General features: G+C 35.2%; 2 protein-coding genes across 3 annotated transcripts; one reads left to right on the forward strand and one right to left on the reverse strand.

The window, feature by feature from the left end:
- The first annotated feature begins 1,500 nt into the window (after positions 1 to 1,500).
- On the forward strand, positions 1,501 to 4,172 carry LOC140886929 (probable calcium-binding protein CML21). Of its 2 annotated transcripts, XM_073293860.1 has the most exons (6): positions 1,501 to 1,727; positions 1,823 to 1,882; positions 2,398 to 2,632; positions 2,831 to 3,042; positions 3,435 to 3,609; positions 3,795 to 4,172. In XM_073293860.1, the coding sequence occupies exons 3-6, from the start codon at positions 2,437 to 2,439 to the stop codon at positions 3,926 to 3,928; spliced, it is 717 nt and encodes a 238-aa protein (XP_073149961.1). In that variant the 5' UTR covers positions 1,501 to 1,727; positions 1,823 to 1,882; positions 2,398 to 2,436; the 3' UTR covers positions 3,929 to 4,172. The 2 variants fall into 2 exon arrangements, with proteins under 2 accessions (XP_073149961.1, XP_073149970.1); XM_073293869.1 differs by lacking the exon at positions 1,823 to 1,882.
- An 856-nt stretch (positions 4,173 to 5,028) lies between these two features.
- Positions 5,029 to 11,272, reverse strand: LOC140882984 (KH domain-containing protein At5g56140). Its single transcript, XM_073289264.1, has 7 exons — positions 10,995 to 11,272; positions 10,034 to 10,119; positions 7,292 to 7,437; positions 6,358 to 6,477; positions 6,145 to 6,261; positions 5,703 to 5,846; positions 5,029 to 5,612 (listed from the first exon to the last, which is right to left on the reverse strand). Exons 1-7 carry the CDS (start codon positions 11,105 to 11,107, stop codon positions 5,463 to 5,465), a joined length of 876 nt encoding a protein of 291 aa, XP_073145365.1. The 5' UTR covers positions 11,108 to 11,272; the 3' UTR covers positions 5,029 to 5,462.
- Between the last annotated feature and the right edge of the window lie 4,610 nt (positions 11,273 to 15,882).

Consider the following 15,882-nt stretch of genomic DNA (forward strand, 5'->3'; position numbering starts at 1 on the left):
GATAAGAATCAATTCTTGAGTTAGCGCGCTATATAAATTGAGTCTTGATTTGAAGTTTGAGTCGATATATGCATTATCTTTACTCTATTCTTGAGTTGATATGTTTAGAGTTGATATAAATTTATTTAACGCATTTATATGTCGATTATACTGAGAATGATTTCTCACCGGAGTTTATCCGGCTGTTGCTTTGTTTTGTATGTGTGCATTGCAACAGGAGGGGCAGGAGCTTTGTTGAGACGATTTTGATAGCTCGGGAGAGAGATGTAGCAAGTGTGGACTCGGGTTTTAAGTTGAAGAATGGTAGCAAATAACATTGAACTTGATATTGAAATCTTGTTTAGAAGCTCACTATTGAGAGTTAGTATAGCTTGTTGATTTATGTCTTTTATGCTATTCATTGGATGTATTAAATTGTATGAGTTGATCATAGGAACTTGGTATATGAATATATGCATGTTCTCAGATGTTATATCATGTATAGACTTGAATTTATTTGAAGGATCTTGCCATTGTTCCAAGCATGACAGCAGAAAATGTTCTGATGTTTTTCTGGAAATGGTGCCCGCTCGATCGGGTGAATGTTACCGATCGAGCGAGGCCCTTTAAATTGAAGGCTGAAATCGAGCATTTTGGGCTCGCTCGATCGGTAGGTTTTGACCGATCGAGCGAGACCAAAAATGTGCAGACCTGAGACTTTTATATTTTTGCTCGCTCGATCGGCTGACTTTGCCCGATCGAGCGAGGCTCGGAAATTTTAAATATTTTTTTTTTGCTCTTGATTTATTATTACTTTTAATTATTTGATTAATTGTTTAATTAATCATTAGCTGCCCTAAAACGAGATTAGCAACCCGAGGTCCCCACAAGTTCAATATTTTGGTACTTGAAATTATTTAAATACTTGTTTATGAATGCATATTTAATGAAAAAGTTGGAAACAAGAAGAAAGTTTAATAAAAGAATGATAACAAGATAAAATAATAATATTTTTTAGAAAATAATTATATAATCATAATAAATTTAAAATTAAAAATAAATTTAATAAAACAAAAAGTGTTTGCTAAATATTTTATAATTAGGTTTTAATAAAAATTGTGTATTATGGGTTGAATAGATTTAAAAATTATTTTCACATGGGTATTTGGTGCAAAAAAAATATCAAAATCTTTGCCCAGTTGCATGAGGGGCGCGTGCGCAACAATAACTCATATGAAGGGGCGAGTGTGCTAATTTTTTAAAAGGTTAGGGTTAAAGATGTCTATCAAAATTTCACAGGGAAAAAATGTGCATTTTCAATATTTCACATGGGTGTTTGGTGCAAATAACTCATAATTAAACTGTGTAATAATTAATTGGAGGGAGAGCGAGGATAAGGGCTTTGTCTATGCTAGCACATGAGCATCCAAGAGCCCATTTTTTGGGATTTAATATAATCTCATTTGAAATGAAATCATATCAAATCTCAAAAACCATGGCCCGTTGGATCCCCATTCGGGACCGCTGATAAGATAGGGCGCACAAACGCAAAGTTCGTGAAAAAAAAGGTAACACGTGCAGCTCCGATCATGGAATTGGAACCCCCAGAAAAATAATAATAATTGTAAAATTAATCGATTACCCTTCGTCTCCAAGATTCCGATCTGGCGTTCGATTCTAAAGAAATAAGATTTGCTTACTTTTGGTTAACCAAGATTCAACCTTTGGATTTACCCTTGCGATCTAAGGTTATTCTCTCTCGCTCTCTCTCTCTTCTTGCACTTTTCCAGAATTACGAAATCTCGGAGTAATTATTCTGATTCTTGATTTTTGATTATGAAAGGTGGTATAAATTTGTCTCCTGATCATTGGTGAAATAGTGAGGATTAACGAATAAAAAAAGGTTTGGATATGCTTTTTTTTTTTTTAACCTTTAAAGGATTGTGAGTTACTGTTAGAAATTAAATTTAAGATTATATGTTATCGGCTTCAAATGGATGGAGGATAGCGTGTGGACTTGCAGCTATAAGTTTTGCTCGAGACTATCCTCTCTTGATGTTGTGGGAAAATTTATTTGATAGCTGTGACCTGTGTGGATTGAGGACTATCTTTGGGATTTTTCGTTGATGTGGTATAGGATTTTGCTATGGATTTGGCCATTAATGTTACTAATTATCATATGTTTTGAATTGCGCCAAAGTTCCACTCGATATTTGCGGTTTCTGTTTGCAAACTCTAGCACCCAACGGGTGATTGACTGAACCATTTAGGTTGGGCCAGGGTAGAAAGTATTAGCCAGTTGTGTTAATTTTATCTAATTTTGTTTGTTATACTCACGTGGGTGATTTTGTAGTTAAAGTGGGCGGTGGCGAAGTTGTGGTACACACTTGTCACCTTTTTATTTTTATATATGTTCAGGAGCACGACATAATACCGCGATCTATTTGCCAACCGAAAATGGGAGGTGTAGTTGTTAAGGGAGAGTCTCCTAAGGCTTTGGCACCAGTGTCAAAGCTCGAGACTGAAATAATCGAGGTCATGAAGAGGAGAGAAGTTGGAGGGAGCACCATAAAATCATTTAACACCATTATCTTAAAATTCCCAAAAATCGACGAAAGCTTAAGAAAATGCAAAGCAACATTCAAAGAATTTGGTAAGAGTCGCTACATTTAATCTCTGATATTCTTTTCGTGAGACTGAAACGTTCCAAGGGTTTTGGACACTGTTATATCTGAATCTAATTCCAAAGTTCACTTTTCATATGAGTGATCATATCTTTTAAATTTCAGCATTTGAATAGTGATTTAAGTAAGTAACCTGAAAATCAGAAAAATGCATGATTTGTTGATAGATGAGGATGGAAATGGAGCAATAGATCTACAAGAACTGAAGCACTGTCTCAACAAGATGGAGATTAGTTTCACGGATGAAGAAACCAGGGATCTGTTTGAGGCGTGTGACATAAATGAAGATATGGGAATGAACTTCAATGAATTTATTGTTCTTCTGTGCCTCGTCTACCTTTTGAAGGAAGATCCAACCTCAAAGCATACAGTCTCGAAAGTATCTTGTCGATTTAAATCTATCTGAGATCTGTTGCTCGTGTGTCTTTTATGATAACCTATGCTTTAACTTCAGAAATGATTCTATATTTTACAAGTTATGTGAAACTCAGCCATGCAGTTACAACATATCCACTAATGCTCCTAATCTATCAATCAAGAAATCATGTCTTTCTTGAAATGCATATATAACTCTTTTGCTATTTGCTAAGCTCGTCAATCATTCTTTTTGAAGTACTTTTGAATGCTCCGGTCTGATATAATACCGTGTCTCTTCTGCATGTATTTGCATGAATAGGAGGAATTTTTCACTAGTTGTGATCCGTTCCATTGACATTACTAATAATCTGCCTTTTCTCCTACGTTGGCCGTTATGTTCCTTAACGTTGATAGAAATCATGCATTGGAATACCTCATCTGGAGGCTACCTTTGAAACAATAGTGGATGCATTTGTGTTTCTGGACAAGAACAAGGATGGCTGTGTGAGCAAGAACGAAATGGTAGATGCTATAAATGAAACTAATTCAGGAGAACGGTCTTCTGGGAGAATAGCCATGAAAAGATTTGGTCAGTACTCTTGTTTTATCTTTAATCAATCTTGATCTTGCGATCATATGTTATTGAAAGTATATCTTATTTCATGATATGATAACTCCAAAGTAAAAAATCCAACCTTCTGCTTTGAAAAATCTTGATACGAACTATCCGTGCTTAAAGTCAATTCCTTAAGGCCATTATTTCCATTTTTGCAGAAGAGATGGACTGGGATAAAAATGGGACGGTGAACTTCAAGGAGTTTCTTTTTGCTTTTACTCGTTGGGTTGGGATCGAAGATTTTGAGGATGAGGAAGAGGGAGAGGGAGAGGAAGATGAAGAAAGTTCTTGAACTAAATCTCATCTCTGCTGCCAAAATCCGTTGAGCATTGGACATTTTCTTTTTGCCTCTTTCGAAGAACAAACCTATTTGTGCTCTCCCAATAACATGTATGTATAAAGTTGAGGATATAATTGTGTTGTCTTCCTTTTCCTCCTGACGAGTTCTGTAAATAGAATGAATTTTAGGTCAGATTACATCACTTGTCTTTATCTTATGTTTTCTACTTCTATTACAGTACCTCTTTTCTTTTCTTCTTCTTTGTTTTTTATTATTTATTTTTTTAACCACAAGCCAGCTAATGATACACATCGACTGGATTAATTCTTTAGGGGTTGTATTTATAAACTTAGACCATCCTCTCTCCCTTGAGCTATTTTTGAGGTAGGATTAGGTCAAGTCCTTTACAATATGGTATCGATGGAGTTGGGCACAAGTCCACGCACATTAATATGATATCAGAGCTTAGACTTATCGTTGTGTGTTAGATTGCTCTAATGAATCACTCGTTAATGTCTTGTAAGTTTCACGTTTCAAATGTTCATTTATGGGCATGAAAGGTGTATTAGTTGTCACACATTAGCTGGGTCAAGTTCTTGAGATTGATATATATTAACTGAGCAATCCCATCTCCTCGAACCCGCTTTTGGACGGAGTTAAGCCCAACACAAATCATGTTTTGTTGAAGCTTCTTTGTTTATTATTCAAGTCTTATAATAGTGTTTTAATCTTTTCATATCTTGTAACCTGACCCAAGAATTATACTCTTGGGTATTTTACCAGTTTTGATGTTTACTCTTTCTCACCAAACAAGGGTTATGTTTGGGAGTAATTTTATGAGGGAAAAGCTAAAAAAAACATATATATTTTTAAGATAGTCAATTACTACCTAGAACGACGGCCAAGTCAGTCCGAATTTTCCAAGAAAATTCCACACAGTTCACTACCGATCTTGAATAGTTAAATTAACAAGGGAATCGGCTTGAGTATTGCATTACTCAAACAGGGTCATGTGCATCTTAATTTATACTTGGTGAATACATAGCAATAAACTAGTAAATATTAAAATCATGGCTAACATGCAATTTATTACATGACAAAAAAGATACAGATAACAGAATAATATAATACATTAATCCACTAGATTCAATCCACTCCTGGTCAGTATTGCAATGGCTAATATTGGCCTTCATTTATGAAATACAGCACAATCAACTTCCCACAAATTCCATATTTTCAAAACTCTCACCACAAGCATACAATAAATGAAACAATATGACAATGTCTGGGCAGAGAACTGTCTGATCAAACTGCCTTAGCAACATACATACTCAAGTCCCTCGATTAAAGATCCATTAGAACAGTAACAAATTGATATTTATATCGACCCCCAGGTATAAGAAAGCTCACGTCATAGGATGTAAAGAGGTTAGACCACTCGACAGTGCCAGTGCCTCCCATGGCTGCTAGAGGCAACAGCCGGGTGCACTTTTGGCATGGGAACTGCTGTTTTTTTAAAGCAGAAATGAACTTTATTCAACCAAGGTTACCCCCGAGTTTTCGCCCTTTTCATTCCAAGGTTGCCGTTGAAGGGAGATACGGAACCAGACATCTGAGAGCCTTCCTCACGAAGTGTGCCATTGAGCATAGCAAGTTCTCGTAGCTGCTGCTTCTTATAAAAATCTTGAGATTCGTCCTGCATTGAATTATGATGAATGCATGAAAAATACATGCAGATAAAGTATTAAATTGCATATCTGGTGTTCAGCAAGTGGATGTAAGTTACCATTGGCTTAAGCAAATCTTCTAGTATCTCACGTGCCTGCATCAGACGTGCATCTATTATCTCAACTGGAAGTTCTGCCTCGACAAGTATGTGGAGAGGTTCGTTAAGATGCTCATATCCTGGTTTTCCCCTCATTGCCTCTTCCTTCAGATCAGAGAGTTGAAATATGTTACTTCAGCTAATTGCAAACAAAATAACTCATGGAGAAAGATGCAAACGTACAATACAGCTGAGATGATCCGCTGGATTAACATGAATCATAGCTCAATGCTAAAAATTTGACTAAATTTAACAAAAATATTCTAGGGGTTTAAGTAATGATATTTAGAAAGATGATGTTCATGTTAGGCAGCATATATGAAGAAGTTCTATAAAAAATTAACAAGCCATAAAACAGGACGAACACACAAACACCAGGTAAAAAAAACATAAACAAAATTACCCTCACAGGATCCTTTATGCTGCCACGTCCTCTGATCAGAACGCGACAATCAGTAGTTGCTTCGACTCGTTTCAAGGAGTTCCCTCTTGGACCAAGGAGACGACCAACAAAATTGAACTGCAACAGAAGAGATCATATCAATATCATGTGCCAAAACAGGCCAAAAAATAGAGATACAAGAACAACACTTGAAGGAAGAGAAATGAGTGGTACATTAGGATATTGATCCACTGGAACATCAACACGTATCGTTTGCTTGACGATAAGACCGGATGAGCTACCCTGGGAACCAAGCCAGTTCTGTGCAGAAGAAGGCTGCACCAAACTCGACATCTGCAAGTCATAGCTCTAAATATTGTAAGGAAGTCAAATTAAAATGGTGAGATATGATCCCTTTCTTTGTATGCGTACATTATTCCACATAGCTTAGAATATGTAATGTTTCCATATTATATATTATTATAAGAACCAAAAGAACCAAAACTTCAAAACACAAACACAAAACTGCAAAAGCAAAATCATATATAACTCCAAGGCTGAAATGGTGGAACATTCCTACGCATGCTTACATCCAAGCAGAACTATTCTGGAACAATGAATTACAATTGCATACCCAGTATGACAATTGATATTACATGAACTTACACATTAAAATAGCATCATGTTATACAAAAATAAGGGATCCACAAACAAGCAAGTCAGTGGAGGAAGGGTTAGGCATCTGTTAGAAGTCAGAAACCAAGATGCTGTATTATTAAAAAAAACAAGCATGCCAAAATCTTTCTGGGAGTCAGAAAGTAGGATGGACATTAAACCACGGAGAAAGTGGCTCCCCTATCAGGCAATCCATAGCAAATTAGCATAGCTATTAAGATAAGTCACATATCCAATGCTAGATTACTGCAACAGTATGACTCCAACTAATAATGTGAAATTCCAAAATCAATTTGCTCAGCTAATCCTACACCATTCCGGAAATTTTTAGCTTCAAACTACCTGTCACGACTCACGAGACAGTTAGAACTTTTAAGTTATAATATGCACCAAGATGAAATAATGAAGTCAGAGTGAAAGTTAAAAGTTAACTTATCATAAAAGCAAAGAATTAGATCAAGTAAATGGTTATGTTAACGGTTAGTATCCGTACTTCTGATTGAAATGGTGATGCCCATATGTTCACATTAGCTCCTCCATTTGAATATATTCCTCCTGAAGCCAGGGGGCTTGCATGTTCAATCCCACTTTGTTCTAAAACTGATGCATTCCCCAACAGTGCAGATACACGCAATATTTCTGCTTCAAAAAGGTCAATTTCCAAGAACAAGATGTACCAGTTAGCATTAGTTAAGAAATTAGTGAGCACTGACCACAATATGGACAGACAACACCTCTGTTAACAGGTTAGTTAAACTTAAAATCAATATTCCCCACAGTAAAGATAAGGAGATCTACTGAAGTTAAAAGCTGCAGTAACCAAATCATAGACATTAGACATCAGTAGTCCAGACATGGAAATAGATAGACCAAGGAGAATAAAATCGATAAATGACACAGTTTTACACCGGGGCTTTCAGAAATCTTGTTAAAAATTGAAATGAATAGTTAATAACTCTATAATGTGAAATATCAAAGAGGCGCCTCGAGAGCCAAGGAGGCCACCGAGACACATTTACATGCAATGGAAAAATAAGAGAAATAGATGGAAGGCTCACTTCATATATTCTCAACCTAGATTTAATTTCAGCAACCAAGAACGAAATCTTCACCGTAAATAGGTTTGTGCACTACTTTACACATACAAAGCAAGCCTAGGCTTATGATCTTACTGTTCAGAACATTAACACAGAGTCTTACACACAAGTATACCGTTTTTGGTTGTTCAAGTTTTTTGTTCATGCGCCCTAAAGCTGAATCCAAGAAAGAACTTTTAGAAGATACAATCTTCGAGACAAGAGGTTCTACATTTCAAGGATATTTCAGTACGCTATTTTCGACGGAATAAACATTAAAACGAAAAAAGAAAATATACAACTCCAGCTAATCAACGACAAGGCACCAAAACATATCCCACCAAAAAAAAATCACATCCAAAAGCACTCTTACGGAATAACAGGTACTTACACATGGAGAATTGACAAACCTAAGCTGACAAATAATTCGATAAAATCACACAATCAGCAATTGTAGCTCCGTGAATTATGTGATACCGCATTCATGCACATAATTTAGGGCAAGTGGGATGGGCAAATAAAGGTTGAACCTAAAAGCCCGATATTTAGGAAGCAGTTCTATTTTTGAAATGAACCATATTCACCTAGATATTGCAGAGACAGTTTGAAAAATGACCTTGGTCAACCAAATTTTTGGATTTATGACTTTCCTTAAAAAAATATTAGCAAAATGACTTTCAAATACAAAGGAAATGCAAAAACAAAACAAAGGGAAAAATTGAGAAGGCTATATTTCCAAATCATGATCAAACGGAGGTTATTTAGTTAAATAAATCCGATATATATTGCATTCTCTAACCACACTATCAATGACGTCAAAAAATGGTAACTTATATTTTGAAAATTCAATAAAGTTATATCAAGGCCAGTTTTTACTAAATAATTTATCCTGATGATGTCTTGATTAGTGGGATGGCGTGTGAAATCCAATGGACAGATTTACAAAATAAAGTTCAACAGGTTGTGAGTTGTGATATAACACGAGGCCAATATGGACATGTCACCAAGCATAAGGTTCAACTGCACACCACATCATACAATCATAAAACCATTTCAATCGTAAATTGAGTCTAAATTTTTCCACACTGCCATTCAATCATTTTGTTGCTAATGCATCCTTCTCTTCTCTACCATTTCATGCAAGCCATTTGGGGCTTGCTGTCATCTTGTTCTTCTACCTTCCCAATAACTTGAGATTGCAATTTATTTCCCATATAAAAGTGTCTTTCAAATGGACAACTAGATCACAACACCATCCACTATGCATGCAATGGCCTCTGACTAAGTCCGAGGTTCAAATTCACCAGCAATATCATCACGGAGGAACTCATTGAGGATATAGATTATACTCAAGCTCAGGTGAGAAAAGTTACTTCTCAATCTCCTGGTATTTTAATTTGATTTTCAGAAAGGGAAATTAGGAGACATTGGTCAAATGAAATGTCTAGTAACACAGTGATTCAAATATCTCCAATTGCTATGTACAAAGTACGAAACTGATGGTCACAATCTTTCCTGGGTACCTGAGATGAAATTTAATTATCTTTTACCTCCATGCTGGTAAATGTTGCATTAAGTGCATATTGACCCAAAAGATAAACTATTTTCTTGTTATCATTGACATTTCACAACGTGCTCCCTAATCTTATCTAGTAAAACAAACCCGTGAGGAGCTTATTAAGTCGTGTTGTTTATTACCAGAAGTAGTTACTTCTGCATGAAGCCTAATAACAGAAGGTAAAAATCTCTATTTTATAAGCTCTTCTTTGAAATAAGCGTGAACGTATTTTGTATGATATAACTTAAATTTAAAATGATGAAAAAAAGGAATTATCATGCATGATTCTCAATTCTCATCACTGGAGTTAGACTCAGGGTGATAATTACAATCCCCAACACCCTTCCTTCAAGAGATTATTTTTTTCTTTTTCTTTTTTTCAAAAGCTAGTTTCGTACTTATAACTGTTCCTCCGATGAGATTTTGTGTAATCAAGCATTGGCCAGAAGGAGAAAACATACTCAAATCATATACACATCTCTAAGGTGGCAATGAGATTGTATTTCTATCACTTTTTTGCCACCACACAGGAAAGGAAAACGAAGGACGTCTATATATTATTTTTTAAAGAAAAGATACAGGTAAAAACTATATATCTCACCTTGGTTCAGTAACCGGTAGCTATTTGGTAGCACAGCCATAAATGGATTGATTTTATTCTTTTCTGCAAACAACTCGGATAAATACCTGACAAATCGGAAAGCATTAGGTATCAGCATTATCAATAGCTATGTAATATAGAACGGAAGGAGTCACCCATAACAAATGATTAAATCACCACGATCTGCTTTGATGAAAATACAGTGATCTTATTCCCACTCAAGGATTAAAAAACACCAAAGGAGAAGAAGAATCCTGGTCGAATTACTTGTCTGAGTAAATAGACATTCTTGCTCCTGGACCAGCCCAAGAGGTCTTCGCAAAAAGTTACTATTATTTGCAGAAAGTAAACACTGCAGATGTTGTGGATTCTTGTTCTAAGTGGATTCGTTTTTTGGACCATCCAGGGAGACTGGAGAAAGGTTTTTATGGTCCCCTTTCCTAGCATGAGGTAAAAAGACAATGGATCAACAAGTAACCTGTCCCTTTGACCAAAAAGACAACTCTTATTGGCGTGGCTACTACTTTTTTCTTTCTTCCAGTTTCCTATTCGTCAAAGAGTGGAGATATAGAAATCTAGATCGGCATGCGGTGAATAATGCACGGCTAAATGCGTCGATCTTTATTCGAATGACCACGAAAATGATTCACTGGAAAAGGATTAAATATAGAGTCCTATTCCTGCCTGATCTAAAAGTTAAATCTAAACCACACAAGGAAGATGATCGTCAAAGAATCAAACAAATACTCACAGGATATCAAACATGATTCTACTTAAATACAAAAACAGTCAAGAAATGAAGATCCGTCCAGAGCTGACATCAAGTAACATTCACGGGTTCAATCGCATAAACACCGTACACAAATCGAGTCCATATTTCGGAAAGATCTAGTGTAGAATTCAACACAAACCAACCGATAACAGCAAAAACACAGCAAGAAACCAAAAAATATATATTTACTTTTCCTGCTCCACCAAAGCAGAAGCGGAGCGAATCCCTGCCGCCGCGGAGATGTGCGGAGAGTGAGGCGCGGAGGGAGACGGCGAGTACGCCATGTACCTGCCAGAAGACATCGTTACCGGCGGCGATGTTGACGAACGCAACCACCACCGACACAAAGCACCCAACAGTAGAGTATACTGGAGCAGGCGGCGGATTTATGGGCAATAATTGAATGGAGGGGTAGGGGTATAGGGCGTCGGTAGAGCAAAAGCTAAACGTGGAAGAGGGAAGAGAAATGTGAATATTTATTGAAGTGATGGAAACAGTTGATTTTAACAGCCGTAACCCCCTTTGCCACTCCCAACAAAAAAAAAGGATGGGTAAATTGTTTCCACCCTCTTGTCAGTAATCAACCATCGATATTCATCCACGTGTTTCATGCTTTTTATATTTTTTTCTTCAATTTAATTTAATTTAATTTGCTTCGGGTGCCCATCCAAAATACAATCTAACAGTTATTTTGATCTGCAAGTGATCAGCCGCCACCGTTGATGTTGGTAGACGGGCATTACATTTGCCAACATCGACACAACTCAAAATTAAATCGTGTTATGCATCATTATCTTATTCAAATAAATTGATTTATCATGTTTATATTATGAATTTTTCATTATATGTGTAGACCATGTGTTTCTTAAGAAGATTGAACTTAATGTATCTGGACCCCAAGAAAGTAAGTAGGGTGAAGGGCATAGGCTGAGCCTAAGTCAAGAATCCGATAGGCCAAGTCAAGAATTCAATATAATGTTTAGAGAGTTGGTTCTTGATGCAACGACTACTACTTGATTTCTTCTTCAATTCACCTGATAAAAGTTCTTCAAGGAGGAATACACACACAAGACGCACATGAATACATCTCAAGAGAGTGTGTCTAATACTCAGTGCAAGTTTGCCGAAAGGCTTTTGGGGTGAAGTACTTGTCACAGCCCGTGTTTAATCAACAGGTATCCTTCAAGTTCTATATATAAACTACAAGACTCCCATGGAGGTTTGGAGTGGAAAAACATCAGACTACAAATGATTAAAAGTCTTTGGGTGTTTTGCATATGCACATATGAGACAGTATAAACTAGATGCTCGGGCCATAAAATGTATTTTTATAGGATATCTTGAAGGAATTATATGTTACAAGGTGTAGAATCTGAGCCAAATGAGCCCGAGTGTTTCAATACAAGAAATGTTATATTTGATGAATCTAAGATGGGCTACCTCTGGAAAGACATAAACTTTCCAGAAATCCAGTACTTGAAGTAACTGAAGGTGGAGAATCTCAGGTCAAGGTGTAATATAGTACTAAGTAGCTTACACAAGAAAAATAAGATACAAGCAACCCTGATGATAGCCTACAAATCTCAGCACAAAGCAGGGAGTCATTAGAAGATCTCAGTACATATTCACTAGCTAGAGACAGATAATAAAACCACCAAACAAGTATGGATATGCTGATTTAACATGGTATGCTCTAACAATGGCTGAACAGGTGGAGTTGTTAGAACCTACCTCCTACAAATGTGCCATGTTAAGCAAACAAAAAGAACACTGGAATAAAACCATGGATGAGGAAATGAGTTCTCTTATAAAGAACCAGACATGGAAACTGGATGATAGACCTAAAGTTCAACTGTAAATGGATTTACAAACTCAAGGAAACAAATCCAGGGCAAGAATGAGTGAAATATAAGGCAAAATTAGTTGCAAACGGTTACTCTCAACTGGAAGGAATATAATTTAATGAGATCTACTCACCTATGGTAAAACATAATTATATAAGACTGAACCTTGCCTTGGTAAATCAATTTTATCTGGATTTACATCAGATAGATGTTAAAACAGCCTTCCTGCATGGTGACCTTGAGGAAACAATTTTCGTGATCAGTAAGGGAAATGATAACAAATTTTGCTTGTTAAAGAAATCCCTCTATGATTTAAAACAAAGTCCCAGGCAGTGGAATAAAAAGTTTGATGATTACATGACACGTATAGAATTGATCAGAAATAATTTTGACATCTCTTTATACTTCAAGAGGAAAGAGGATCAAGTTGTTGTGCATCTCCTAATATATATATGTGGATGACATACTCATTGCAAGTGGCAGTAAATCTGAGATCGAAACTCTCAAGAAACAACTACTCTCAATTGGAGATGGAGGATCTTGGAGAAGCAAAGAAAATTTTGGGTATATAAATAAAGAGGAAGAGGAGGAAAAAAAATCTATTGCTAGCTTGGCCAAGAAGATTACTTGAGGAAAGTGTAAATGAGATTTAACCTGAACAAGGCCAAAGAAGTGACCACTTCACTTGGACAACATCTAAAATTCTCAAAAGATTAGTCACCTAGTACTGAGGAGGAAACAAAAAGAATGAAAAGTGTTCTATGTGCAAGTAGAGTGGGCAGCTTAATGTATGGTGTAATGTTCGAAAATTCGTTTACGTAAACCTGCATGCATAACTAGGGAAGTAATTAATTTTCAAATAAATAAAAGGGGTTTAAATGATATTTTATGTGAGTTATATGATATGTTTGTGTGTTTTAAACTTAATTATGATATTTAACTCGATTATTTTGAGGATGTTGGATTTTATGAAAAAATTGATTTACGATCACGTAGACGGGACCGTGAACGAACGAGGTAAAAATTTTTCACCAAAATTTATGTCTAGGATTTTTAGGGGTTTTAAATAATTATTTTTGGACTTATTTTAAAGAAAATTATGGGCTTGTTATATATATATATATTAGTTTAAAAGCCCGTTTTTCCCTTAATTAAGCTATTTTATGTGCTTTTTGAGTATTTTAAAAACCCATTATATTTTTATTTCGAAATTTAACAACTTTTATTTTTAAAATAACATCTTTTAAGTTGATTTTAATGGACTAATTTTATTAGTATTTTAATTAAATCCAAAGTCCAATTTTCATCAAATTAATAAATAACTAGAATCAAAACTCATCTTCTTCATTATTGTTCTTCACGTCTAAAAACTTGGAGAAGAAACAAGAACACAGATTCCACACATCACACACACCTTATCACGATTTTTGAAGAAAAAAATTCAAGGAGTTTGACATTCCGTTCGTCCCGGGTCACGATCTATGCTACCATATACGTTTTTCGAGCGTTTTAAATGCAAATACATGTTTTTAACCATTCTTTCTCGCCGTTTAAATCATATGTACAATTTTTTTATGATAAAAATGTATGATGATTTCATGGTACATGGTTTAGAACAAGACACACGAGTTCATGCATGGTTTTCACGTTTTATGCTCAACTTTTCTCATGTTTTTTTTTTATCATGGATGTCAAAGGGGGCTACTCCAGGGTGTTCATGGGTCTTAGTAGTTTAATTTGATCCATGACAGTAATCGGGCTTTGTTGTGATGAGCTAAGTATTAATAGACCGCATTAAGTATTTATGAGACAGTCTAGTTTAACGGGCTTAAGTAAATGAGCAGTCAAATCTCTTGAGCCCGTGACAAGTGTATGTCCATAAATATATATTTAATATATATATATATACATATATGTGTGTATTATTTTTATATAAGCAAGATTTTTATGGAAAATAATTAAATATATATTTATGAGTAAATTTTTAATGATAATGGAAAAGATGGCTTTTAAATTTCACGTTTCATGCATTCATGTTATGATATGATTATGGGTATGTAAGAAAAATATTTTTGAGAAGTTGAAGTGATTGTGACAATTACAGGATTGTGGTCGGGATACTTGGGCCTGGTGCCTTTCCATATGTTTATGTTTATGCGCCTATAGATCCCGAAGGTTGGGTGAAGTGGCATAAGAGGTGAAGGAAATCTTCGAACGTGTGGTGAACCTCGCCACCATGTACGTTGATTTATAGATTGATCAATCGTTTATGTTTATGGTCCACACATCATGGATATGACTCACAGTAATAATTTTATGATTACGACATGGCATAGCTATGTTATGTATTATGATATGCATTATGATTATGATCATATTACGACTAAGTATTATGCATAAGTTTTTACGATCATGCATGCATACAATATTATAAAGTATTATTTTTATATGATATGTGCTTGCGTGCATTTTTATTATTTAGTATTTGTTATTGCTGGATTAAATATGCTCACTAGATTTAAATGGTGTGCAGGTGAAAATGATTTTATAGTTGATGATGTAATCGTACTGGCGGTGAGGACGTCTGAGTATTCAGTGCAGCTAGTGTACCCGTGACCATCGCACACTTACGATACAACGATTTTATGGCATTTTTTATATATAGTTATTTTTATTTCGCACATGAATATTATTTATTATTATGGTTTGCATGGTTTGAGACTTTTGGACGTATGCATGGGATTTTATGTTGAATTATGATTTTTACGTATAAATGTTACGAAGTTAGCATTAATGGATTTTAATTATGTTTAACAATTTAATTTAATTGCATGCAAAAATATATTTTATATTATATTTTATGAAAAAATATTGTAAGTATAAATATTTTAAATTTATTATGTATTATATTTTATGAATAATTATTTTAAGTATAAATACATATATATATGGGCGTATATGTATCATCAATATTTTAAGGTAAATTATTTTTAAAAAAATTCAATAGTAGTTTTTGGGTCGTTTCATATGGAATGGTCTGCAGCCGGCCTGATTTGGTCTATGCCATGAGTGTGGTATCAAGGTTCATGACTAATCCAAGACTTGATCACTGGGAAGGATTAAAGTGGATGATGAGATATTTGAAGGGGGTAGTCAACAATATTGGACTAAAATTCATACACAAAACAGAAGAAGTGAATCCCATAGTTGGATATGTGGATTCAAATTTTGCA

Source organism: Henckelia pumila, chromosome 1, assembly GCF_033568475.1.
Source record: "Henckelia pumila isolate YLH828 chromosome 1, ASM3356847v2, whole genome shotgun sequence".
Classification (NCBI taxonomy): domain Eukaryota; kingdom Viridiplantae; phylum Streptophyta; class Magnoliopsida; order Lamiales; family Gesneriaceae; genus Henckelia; species Henckelia pumila.

Coding starts and splice junctions, on each gene's coding strand:
- LOC140886929 (XM_073293860.1), top strand. CDS start 2,437: ATGGGAGGTGTAGTTGTTAAGGGAGAGTCTCCTAAGGCTTTGGCACCA. Junction 3,043..3,434: donor CAAAGCATACAGTCTCGAAA/GTATCTTGTCGA, acceptor TAACGTTGATAG/AAATCATGCATTGGAATACC. Junction 3,610..3,794: donor AATAGCCATGAAAAGATTTG/GTCAGTACTCTT, acceptor CCATTTTTGCAG/AAGAGATGGACTGGGATAAA.
- LOC140882984 (XM_073289264.1), bottom strand. CDS start 11,107: ATGTCTTCTGGCAGGTACATGGCGTACTCGCCGTCTCCCTCCGCGCCT. Junction 7,438..10,033: donor CTACCGGTTACTGAACCAAG/GTGAGATATATA, acceptor TTTTTGAAGCAG/AAATATTGCGTGTATCTGCA. Junction 6,262..6,357: donor CAGTGGATCAATATCCTAAT/GTACCACTCATT, acceptor CTTCTGTTGCAG/TTCAATTTTGTTGGTCGTCT.